This window comes from Glossina fuscipes, unplaced genomic scaffold (assembly GCF_014805625.2).
Source record: "Glossina fuscipes isolate IAEA_lab_2018 unplaced genomic scaffold, Yale_Gfus_2 111197, whole genome shotgun sequence".
Lineage (NCBI taxonomy): Eukaryota > Metazoa > Arthropoda > Insecta > Diptera > Glossinidae > Glossina > Glossina fuscipes.
In genome coordinates, this window is record NW_024005791.1 from 1 (window position 1) to 12,316 (window position 12,316).

The following is a 12,316-nucleotide window of genomic DNA, read 5'->3' on the forward strand; positions in this document are numbered from 1 at the left end:
CTATTTTGCACTTACTTTACGTATATAAAATTCTGGAGGGTGTTCTCCAACTCGATACTAGCATGTATATTTGCATCAGCATTTTCGTCATCGTATACAGAGTCCTTAGGCTTAGGGCATTTACAACCCTCGGATATTGGAGGCTTTTCTGTTCGCGGACTCTCAATTTTTGGGTTTTCAATTTTAATCTCCTTCAGAGCTTTAAAGAATAAAAGCAAAATGAATTTCTTCGCTTGCTTTCTTTTTAAGGTCTGCTTTACTTACGATCTTTGCAATAGTTTCTGGACTCAGAGTTTTGAATTCGAACTAATACTGCGCGTATCTTGTACATTTTCAATTGGCCATTTGCCGATGTAGGCGGCAACCAAGTCATAACAATTTCTGAGCTGGAATTGGGATAAGCTTGCAATTTATTAACAAACTTAGGTTGATCCGATTTAGTTATAAAACGTTGCACTGGACTTTGGGCATTGCGTCGTTCAGTTGATATAGTCATCGTCTTCACATAGTAAGCATATTGCGTGAAAGGGTTCAGATTAAGAAAAAAATAACGAGTCTCTTTGGTCGGCAAGCTAATTGTCCATCTAATTAAGTCGAAAGTAAAAAAAAATTCAATTTTATTTTAGATTTTTTTCAAACATGACATTAAGATTAAAAGTGAATTAATTACCCATCATCACACGGACGAAATCCGTGCTTGGTGGCATTGCCAAAATTATCTTCAATATGCAAATACTGATAACCGATGAATGTACGCTCATCTTCAAATTTCATAGGATTTAATATCTCAACGATGGCAAATTGTGAATTTATTGTAGTAAGCGTAACTTTCAAGAATGTTGTGTTACCTAAAATTTATTAAAATACAAAATTAAATTGATTTTCACTCGTCTGACGTTAATATATGCCGCTTAATTATCACTCACATGATTCTCGTGAACCATTTGAATCTTCAGAAACCTCATTCTTGTCGAATTTCGTTTGATTTTTAAGCATAGGCAAAAGCGTTTCAATTTCGGTTAAACACAATTTCGGGTTGAAGTGAAAATAAATCGTCCCAGCTTCAATGCGTACGGTTTGGAACTTACTTGTCTTCCACGAGTCTTTCGCCTTTTATAGTTTTCAAATTTTTGAAAAACCTTAGATTTAGCATTCAATACGTGCGTCACCACGGCAAAAATCAACAGTATTCGTGTTCACAAAAAAAAAAAAAATAGAAAAATTATAAGTTACGTCGAACACTTTGTATATTATATTATAAAAAAGAGATCATATATTAGATAAAAACGGCATCTCAGAGGATTTACTCGAAGTACTAGGCACTTGATCGTAACGAGAATTAGCATAATTAACAATTTTTTCTTTAAATTTCTTAATAAGATTCTGAGGGATCTTGGGACGCATACATTATTTAATCGCATAAATTTTTTTCGCTGTTAGAACTCACTGACCATCGAGATTTTGTTATAGACGGCTTTTGGAGGTGAAGTGGGAGAAGACTTGGAAATAAAAGTTTTCTTTTTGACGACTGCATTAAATTGTTTTTTGTTAGAATCTTATTCTCTTATACATTCTTATTATCACTCTTGGCCTAAATGACGGACGAATACTCCAGTGGAGGGAATTATCATCCAGACATTGAAAGACTTCTTGCTTACTTGCACTTGCACCATAACACAGATATCCCATTGTTTCACAATTTTCGGTACACTTAGGAGACTTGCCATAATTAAGGCACCTAGTCGTCTTGAGTTTAGAAAACTTAGAAACACGCCCATACTTATCACACTTAAATCCTTGTTTTAAGGCGGAAGCGAAGTAGATAACAGGAAGTTTACGAAAATTAAACTTAATCGGCTTTTCTTTTAAAACCAATTTTTATACTGTTTGTCGGAATAAATTCATCCTTGTTGTCAGGACTTCTTTTTCAAAGCCTACCGGCAGACGTATAACGGTGTTTTTAATGTTCTCTTTAACATCGTACTCAATAGGGAGATTACGGATAATTCTAAGTCTCTCCATAAAAGATCTCGGACTATAAGCTTTAAGGTTTTTCTTTTGAAAACCATTATTTTACATAAAATTATTAACGCGGAGAGCAGAATTGAAAAACAATTTGGCTCTACTCTTACTAACTGTTGCGAGTTTTCCTTCCTTGTGAGGTCACCTTCAAAAGAAGCCATGGAGATCTAGCACACGCTTCAAGTGGCAGTCCTAGATGTGACATTCAGATAATACGTATTGATTGCATGGATCTTTGGCGCCTTTGTTAAAATTTGTGCGAAAAATTAGTAAATTTGTTTTAACCCTATGCGACTGCTATATTTACGTGCTCTCTTAACGTGTCTGATGGGAAGTTATTGAGCACAAAGTTGATCAAGTGATCTACTTTTTGTTATCTTTCAAACTTACTTAACTACTGAGTAGTTGGAAGCATTATGTCCAAGCGAATCGTCAACGGCATATCGTAATACAAAACAAACTTTTCTTGGCACAGAATCCCCACATAGGAATGCTCGGCGTTTGGTTGAGGCGTAGAGATCCATTCAAGAACGTTCATGAAGACTACATTTATCGTTAACAAAACCCACGAAAAGGGATTGAGAGTATCTTATCCTTTAAGATTTAAACCAAATTATTACGCCAGACAAACTTTAATTCGAAACCTTATCTCACCCTTATGTCTACATGGAAATACTGCTAAAAATGTTTTTGTTAGTTACAGAAATGTCACTCCGAACTTTCATAATCAACCTTTTCTCTTAATTTTGTACCGATATCTTGCGGAGACGACAAATTAAAATTGCAGAATCAAAATATTGATTACTACTGATTAACTTAAAAATGATGTAACTTACTTTGTTGACTAAGATATTCTTACAGTTATCCTATCTCGCTACTTTAATGAATTCAGTAGAAATCATCAATTCAATAAACTCACGAACGGATGAAGGAAGAGCGCCACGCACGCAATCATGCTTTCTCAGCTCTATTACTACTAATAGTTATGCGGATACCTTTGCCCGCAAAAAATCTTTAAACCCGTCTATTTCTACATATAGCACATGGGAAATTTATTTTCAAATTTACTTGAAAAGTTTTCAATGACAAACAACTGTTCCTCTTACTCACTAATTGGAGAACGTACTTCAGTCACAATTGAGAAAATACGAAAGAATACTTTTTGTGTTATTCTTACCTTCATATTGTTTTAACGATCATTTTATCTATAAATCTTTCTAAAACATTACGAAAGATTGATTACGAATCGGCACCTTATAGTATATATGATAGATGAGGTCCTATTCTCACATTTGCAAAATCTTGTGCTCCAATAATTTAAAGGAAAGAAAATTCTTCAGTCGAAGATAAAAATTTGAAAAGAAATGGAGATAAATGGATAGAAAGATTCGCCCACGCGAATTAAATCAGCCATTAATACGTATATATAAGTTTCTTTAAAAAAGTTTTTTTTTTGGCATTCGTGTCAGAACAGTTTGTGTAAAAAAAAATGTATTTGCTCCCATTGGTGGGCCCATGTTAATTTGAAATCGTGTGAAAAGGGTTGGATGCTATCACCCTTATTAAATACTTTAGATGTTTGATTTTTTTTTTTTTTTTTTTTTTTGTGACAGAAATCGAGGAGAAATCTGCGAAGGTCATAGTAGCTGGTGGGACGAATCTACTTCATCCGGCTCGTAGCGCTTTCCACTGAGATCACTTTACGCTGGGCTAGCCTATATCTTGGTTGGTTATCCTTGCACCAGTTTAAGTCTTTTCAAGTGCGTTTACATTGGTGGCGGTTTCAATGGTTTCAGGCAGTTTGGTCAATTTTAGCTGAAAGCAAATGTAATTACAAAATATATTCAATTCAGACGTGCGTGAGTTATTCTATCCGTTTCGGATAAAATGAAGTGAATCAGCGACCACTTGTTAGAATGTATTTGAACTTCGAATTCTGGCAAATTAAAGGAGAAGTGAATCAGCGAGCACTTGTTAGAATCTATTTGAACTTGGCTCATAATATCTGGCTTTTAGATCTACATTTTTTTGAGTGGTAAGCTTTTCATGGTGAAAAGCTCACTTTTTCTTTGTCGTATTTTAAATAGGCTTGTAATTTTTCTTGCATATAGAAAAAACATTCATTTGTGTTATTTTCACATAATAATACGGCAGCTTATAATTTATCAACGCTTTTCTATATATTAAAATAACACCGGCTAAAATCGCTCACACTTAATGGTAATATTTCTTCCCTAACACTAATAGAAACATATCACAACAACAATATTAATAAATTTTCTAACAAGTTTATGAGAATCATCTCTTCATTCATTAGTTACGAAATGACGGCCTTTGCAAAACAAAGCTAAAAAACAGAAAGAAAAGCATTTGCACCTTGCCAGGGGAAGCTAGAACTCAGGACATAATTCGCAGTCCATAGACTGAGTTTGATCTTACGCAGGGCCCGTCGACCAAGTACGCTTAAGTATTATTATATTTTAGTTTGATGTCATGCCACTCTTGACTGCGTTGGCGTACTTTCGGGCCGTAATTATGGCAGTCACATGTGCATGCAAATTTAATAGCATTCTAAATATTTGCCCCAGATTTTAGCTTCACTGTTTATGTACAGCTACAGAGATGGCTGTAAGTACAACTCGTCGCTCTGTAAACCTAATCGGTGCCCGAAAGTTGGCTTTCTATCAAAATTCCTGCGATCTGAAGTATTTTAGGAGGAACTCACGTTAAATTAGCGTGCAATTTTACGCTGTCCGAAGATGTATATACGAAGGATACGAAAGATATACAAAGCCTTTAATACGTATTTATGGATATAACACAAGCTAGCTGTTATAAATATTTGACGGGTTGTGCGCAAAAGTGATGAAATGACAAATATAAAAATGATTGAAACAATTTTCATTCTATTATCATCCTAATCAAGGTTTGAGAACAAAACATTAATAATGATTTGTTGTAATAAAATAAAAATTGTTTTTTCTTTATTTATTTATTTATATTTTTCATTAGTATATTGTGTTTACCTAAATTCTATTAACATCCATAACGTACTAAATATGCTTGGCTGTCCTCTCCGCTCTGTACATGTACGCATATGCATGTACACAGTCGACACAATTTGCGTTCTTTACCACTATTTTAAATAATCATAAACTTTACATATTAATTTTTTTACTTGCATTTCTAACTACAACAGCATACGCATGTGTGTGTGTGAGTGTGTTTTCTCTTTGTGTGTGTGTGCCTGTGTGTATATGGGCCGAGAAATTTATTAATTGTTTAAAGCATCCGGCAAATTGCAAACGTTTATCTCTGTGTGGGTGTGCTAGATGGATGCTTTAATGTGTCTGTAGGTATTTCTGGCTTGTGTCCATATGTGTATATATGTATGTATTTATGCATACATATATGTATTTGTGTCCTTTTTTCATATCGTTCGCTGTATACATACTAATAATAATGATGTTCTTTAGCTTCAGTTTATAGAGATACTTACACTAAATAAAAAAAATAAAAAATTAAATTATGGTATTTTATAAATTATTATTATTATTATTTTCAATGTATGTGTATGCGTCCGCATTTAAGTGTAAGTAAATGGTTTTATGTTTTCTTAGGTTATGGATACCACTTTATATTTTTATTTTTTTTTAATTGTAATCATTTTATACACTTTTCTTGTAGAGATTTACTTAATTTATTTACTACTGTTATCGTGTCTCTTCATTTTTTTTTTTTGTTTTTTTTTTGTTTTTTTTTTAATAGTAATAAGGTTTAGTTGAGTTTGCAGTGTAATCATGATAATATAATAATAATAATAATAATAATAGCAACACGGCATGAATTCCAATGTGTTTTATTATTACGTAAAGATGCTTTCTAATGTATGGTATTTATATATATATTTTTTTAAACATTTTTTCTTTTTTTGTTGTTGTTTTGTTTTTATTATAAATATAAATTTACATAAGAACAAAGGAACTATATATTTCAGTCTTTTTAGTATAAAAAATATCTATTGTTTGCATAGTAAACAAATCTGTATTTATGTGTATGCCTGTACTTGTATTTGTATGTGTGTGTTCGTGTGTTTGTGTGTATGCGTGTGTGTATATGTATGTTTGGGCATATTTGTGTTAATTATTCAAATTTCCTCTTAATTATGTATAAATAGCTACTTTTTATTGTGTGATTTTTTTTTAAATTGGTTGATTGATTGATCGTCCTATATAAGCGATCATATGCGATATCTACAATTTGTCGCTTACGAGCAAAATAATATATAATCTGTATCTATCTACATATTTAGCTGGTTTTTAATGTGTTTGTAGGCATGTGTGCATGTGCATGCGCGTGTCAATAAACACACTCACACATACACTCAATACACACCCAATACTTTCTTTTATCCTTGTCGTTTTAATTATTAGCGTTTAACTTAAACAGAAAAAAAAGGATAATTTGTGGAAAAGCGATGGAGAGAAAGAGTAAGAGAGAGTGAGAGAGAAAGACTCTATAAAAGCTTAACTATTATATATTTATGTTTCAGTAAAATAAAAATTGGGTTTTGTACTCTGATCGTTATCTATGCATATATGTGTACATACAACCATACATACATATATATAAACACAATCATATATACATGGCATGGCTGCTGTTATAGTTTTTACTATTAATTTTTTAACGATACTGATAGGAACAATAATGATGATGATTATGCACGTGTTTATATATCGTATGTCGCAATTACTCCAGCTTCTACAACAGCAGCAATACGACGAGAAAGTCAAGATACATTCAGTCGCCTTAGGATGGTTTTTGTTTATCCAAACTTTCCTTAAAATTTCTTTATAGAAGCTCTTTTAGTAAACTTTAAAGAATCTTTTAATACAGATTCAATCAATTTTTTTTTTTTAATAAAAAAGTATGAAATAATATTTAGAATAATTTCAAAAGACTTTTTTACAATTTTACATGAAAGAAACTTTACAGTACGTCGCTTAAATTCAAGTTTGTATCATTAAGTGATCACATCTTACAAAGTTATGGGTAACCGGACGGTATTTTTATCTTCTGTTAAATTTTGTTTCAATTAATTACAAAATTGACTACAATTCAGAGTTTATTGCGGACCAATTAGGACGAAACTACTCTTTTTACAACAAGATCAAACCTTTAACCCTTAACGAAAATGAGCGTCTTTTCCATAAATGCGTAACCAAAATTGAAGTCAAAGTTTTTCCAAAAACCTGTGTAGACATCCGTAAACACGTAAACATACATAATTTATGGTCTTGTTTTTAAGCTATTTTTAGATGAAGAGAAATCTATGTGCAATCTTGAAATTTGAAATCATGTCAGAACCTACCACCCGAATCTTTCGGATATTTTTTGATTTATTTCCGCCATTATTCCAAAAATACGTATAAAAAGAAGTTTTTACATTCCCATCAGTCTTATAAACTGCTTCAAACGGACAGAAGGAAAAGAGCGGAATAGAACAAATCGATATAGAATTTCTTGAACAAATTTAAAAATGATTGATTTTCAAATTTCGTTTTCAGATGCCGAGCTTTTTATCTTACATACCGTAAATTATTGCTTAACATATCCTGAATATATTCTGATGTTTTCAAAAAATATTGACATTTTTCATATGTGGTTGGAACAGTTCCACTCTACAGCTTTTCTTGTAAAATTGTTCCAAGATTGTGTCTATGGAGTTGCAATCTGCTATTTTACGCTTCGTGATCTTCAGAATACGAAAATTGAAGCCCGTAAAAGAAAGGACAGTCAAGACTAACTAAGCATAGAATTATATTCTTAATTTTATACCTATGTGTTCGCTGATTCATATTTTTGGATGTTGTAAGAATATGGCAAAATTCAGCCGGATACTTTTAAAAAAGCATTCAAAAGATCTTGTGATTAAATGGAAGTCTATGATGGAACCATATGAAAATGTCAATTGATGTATTAGAAATCTTCTGTCCGAATCCTTACCGTCTTATTCAAACTTTTATAATTAGCTTTTGCATATGAACGGACTCTGTACGTAATATGAACCGGATTACAGTAAGCTTACAAGTAGCTCACAAACGTACGTATGCATTTCCTCCTACATGTGTACATAATGAAACTGAAAAATAATTCCATGAAGTTGTACCAAACCGTGTACATCTAATATACATGTATGTACCTATATATGCATGAATGTAAATAAGCATGTAATTTGATGTAAATAGTGAACATTATATAAACCTATCGTTCTTTTAATGTGTTCTTAATGCAACAGTTTGTTGTTTTTTGATTGGTGTGGCTAATTCTAATTTGAAGGTTTCACAAAATAACGATGACGTGATGTCTTATGTATTAAATTATAATGTGATTTTCTTTGTTTTGTTTTGTTCTTTTCGCATAAAAGAAAGTGTGGGAAAATCCTCATTATTTTTTACAGAAAATATATATATATATATATATATTTCCTATATACAGTTCGTTTGTTCAGCTCTCACTTTATAAACGAAGCTTGTTGGCTTAGGGAGTTTTTAAAATTCGTACACATTTTTTTTTGTGCGCCTGATTAATATTTTTTGTGGATAAGCAAACATAAGCTATTTACAGGATATAGCTGCAGCAAGATTCTACGCTTCTCGTCCTACAAAACCGTTTGGTGGAGGTGGTGGTGAGGATTGTTGTTGTTGCTGCTGTTTCAGCCATTTTTCCTTGAGCGAAAACGTAGACGTTGGTATTAGCCTTAGCTGTGTTCCATGCCCTCCAGTACTTGTTGAGGGTGTATTAGTCGGTGTTGTAGCATGGCTATGACCGCTGCTGCTTCGACTTCGATCGCTGTTGCGTTTATGTTGGGATTGACTATTGCTGCTTCGCCGACTTAACGGTATCCGATCCATTTTCATCCCGTCGGTAGTTTCAAAATCTTCTTCGGATTCATGCGGAGAGGAAGATGACGATGGTGAACATGAAAACTTATCCAAACGGTCGCGCTCAAGCTGAGTGGCTTGCATTTCGGTGGCAGTTGTAGCGAGTAAGAGAGAGGGACCCATCATCTGATAATTAGGATTCTCACTTACATTCACGGTATTTCCGATATCTTCATTCTGCTGCGGTTCACTCATGATTACATAGTTGGCATTTTCACTACTTTGGGATGTAGTTGTTATTGGACACGTTTGCAATTGATAATTAGGATTTGCCGAAGACGTTCCCGAACTATTGAGAGATTCGTCCAGTATTTGATAGTTGGGATTGGAACTGATAGTAAATGTAGAAGTTGAGGGAAGTTTTGGTTTCAGTTTACTTGCGTCGCCACCACCTTCAACGGATGACGATTCATTCAGCCTTCGGTAATTAGGATTTTCACTTATACTCGCTGCTGGTGTGAAAAATCGTGGATTGGAGCAAAAACTGCCCGCGCTCCCACTACCTCCACTTTCTATGGTTCCCAAGTTTTGACCGCTCATACTTTTGCCACGGCCGCCACGAGTCAAGTTACTGCTACTCCCATCACCGGCTCCGCTAATTGGTGCGCATGGATTAGAACTGGAGCTATTGTGGCTTACATTGCTACCGGAACGTTTGTGATTGAAAAAGCGTATATTTTTACGCAAAAGGGTAGGCATCAAGCTATTGCCTAAAGAATCGGCAACAGCTTTTAGGTTAGAATATTTGCCAGTCGTTGTTGCTTTCGAAGATGTATTCGATGACGCAGCAGAAGCTGTGGAAGGGTGTAATGAAGATGCAGTTGGTTGACCTATAACGTCATCAGGCACTGAGCTCGACAAAGGCATAATCCTCGGCAGTATCTGACGTTCTCTAGAACCTAACAATAAGTTTTGCCCTGCGGACGGTATGGCAAAGTTATCCTCTTCATCATCGCCTGCATGGCAGGAAACTTGTTGTCTATAGTTTGGACTTGGATCATATAGTTCGTAACCACGTTCGTCCGTTCCGATCCTTCCTCTTTCTTCGTTTTCTTCGTAATCTGGCTGCACATACGCATCAACATCATCTACCGTGCCTCGTACAATGCCGTGAAGAAATCGCCGCTGGGAGGGTGGATAGAGTTGCCGCTGATGGGGTTGGATATGTGATTGCAACTGACTGTTTACTCGTGCAAGACCGCTTGATGTTGAAGGCAAGGAACTCAAGCCTTGGTTATGATGCAAATTTTGTGATAAAATCAGACTATTTTTCGATTGGACATCTGGTGTGCTGCTTACAACTATGGCCGAGCCAAGACTAAGGATTTACAGAACATATTACTGATTCTTATTTCGATACGACATTTAAATTATTTACCTGCATGGCGAATGAGGAGGTTCGATATTCATTGTTATGGGACTTTCAACTTGATTCTCGCCAGAGGAGTCATTTTCTTCAGCCAATTGAAAACCACCGTACTCTTCCATACGCAGTGGTGTAGTTACATCTTCCATATCGTTCTCAGGTTCCTCAAACACATCGCCAGATCTTTGATTTCTTTCTGCATTTACAATTATTCGAAAAAAGAAAATATATATGTATATGTAAACTTATAAGTAATGTTTTTTTACCAGCAACTTCTTTAGCAAGAACTTGTTGTCCTTCTTCTGAATGATAAAATGAAACTTCACGAAAATGTGGATCAGCCAAATCTGCTAAATAGCGAATAATCTCCATAAAGGTAGGACGAGCGGTTGGTCGATGATGCCAACACTTTTGCATTAAACTATACAATTTGTCTGGACAATTTTCAGGTCTCTCCATAACACCGCCCTCAATGACATAGCGCAGTACTTGATCGTTAGACAGACCCTATAAAAATTCATGATAAATGGGCAAAATTGTGAAATATTTTAAGTTCCCACTTACTTGATATGGTTGCGAAGCTAAAGTGGACATCTCCCATAAAACTACACCATAACTGAACACGTCACTGGCACTGGAATATACACCATCTCTTAAACTCTCTGGAGGCATCCACCGTACTGGCAACAAGCCTGAAAAACGTAATTTCATTAGCGCCAAACATTTTATTATGATATACGTAATACCTTTTGTACCCTTGCGATAATAGTCAGTTTCATAAATATCACGCGTCATACCAAAATCGCCTATTTTCACGGTTAAATCAGCAGCTACCATACAGTTGCGCGCCGCTAAATCCCTATGAACGAATTTCTTTGCTGACAAATAGGCCATACCGTCAGCTATTTCTATAGCCATCTGCAAAAAGCGGCATGGCCATTTCTCCATGACTGATTGGGACAATTTCTTTGCAGACTTACCTGATAAATGCGACTTAATGGAGGGGGTTGCGAGGATAGACCTCTTTCGGCCAATGTCATGCCAAACTCATCCCGCTCGTCCGGACGATGAGCGCGAAGATACGATTTAAGGTCGCCGTTCTTCATTAATTCCATAATTACCAACGCAGGTTGGCCACGGGAACAAACTCCTAGTAATCGGACCACATGGTAGGTGTCAAACTGTTTCATCACGCTAGCCTCATTTAAGAAATTCATGCGCTCACGGTCCGTGGCATTTTCATTTACCGTTTTAACGGCGCACGGAGTATCCTCGGCGCTGTTATTATAACCCTTTAATATTCCTTCGTACACCATGCCAAACGATCCTTGACCAAGGGGATTCAGTTGTATAACCCGGTCTCGAGCCACCTCCCATTCGTCAGGTATATACTGAAGACTGATATAATAGGGATTTACGGTGGGAAACATTTTTAAATCAGATGGCGGCGTAAGAAAACGCTTGCGAACTAGAAAATATATTGTGCCCCCAATTAATGACAACAACGTCAATAATGCGACACAGATCCCAGCTATAAGAGCTGGTGATGGAGTGGTAGGCTAAGGCGAAAAAAAGTAAAACATAGACTGTGTAAAAATAAAAAGAATTGATTCTAAACTCACTGGAATGTAAATGTAGATGGTTCTCGAAAATTTTCCTTCACCAGCCATAGAGTTTGTGCGTATTCGTATACTGTAATTGCCAGTGAACAGGCCCGTCAGAACATAGCCGTTGTGTTGGTAGTCTAGCTCAGTGTAATCAACTTCTGTAATGCATTTCTTCTCCTCAACTGCATCCTGTGTTTGCAGTTCATACATTATAGTGTACGAGACTACTGCACCATTCGGGCGAGCTGGACGTTCCCAAAACAAACGAATACTACTACGCGAAGAATTCGTAGGCTCAAGATCGGCACGCAGTTTTTCAACCTTGTCAACGTCATCTAATCACATAATATACATATTAATAATGGGAAAAAACG

General features: G+C 35.3%; 2 protein-coding genes across 2 annotated transcripts; both read right to left on the bottom strand.

Annotated features, from left to right (window-relative positions):
• Window positions 1-15: 15 nt before the first annotated feature.
• On the bottom strand, window positions 16-1,727 carry LOC119644343 (insulin-like receptor; the record flags this gene model as incomplete). Its single annotated transcript, XM_038043884.1, has 5 exons — window positions 1,659-1,727; window positions 927-1,110; window positions 671-848; window positions 265-584; window positions 16-199 (listed from the first exon to the last, which is right to left on the bottom strand). Coding segments are annotated over exons 1-5 (935 nt in total), but the record flags the coding sequence as incomplete, so codon positions are not given.
• A 4,977-nt stretch (window positions 1,728-6,704) lies between these two features.
• LOC119644342 (insulin-like receptor) lies at window positions 6,705-12,296 on the bottom strand. Its single transcript, XM_038043883.1, is given in 7 exon segments — window positions 6,705-10,287; window positions 10,348-10,531; window positions 10,602-10,842; window positions 10,900-11,027; window positions 11,082-11,253; window positions 11,316-11,894; window positions 11,958-12,296. Coding segments are annotated over 7 exon segments (3,258 nt in total). The 3' UTR covers window positions 6,705-8,672.
• Between the last annotated feature and the right edge of the window lie 20 nt (window positions 12,297-12,316).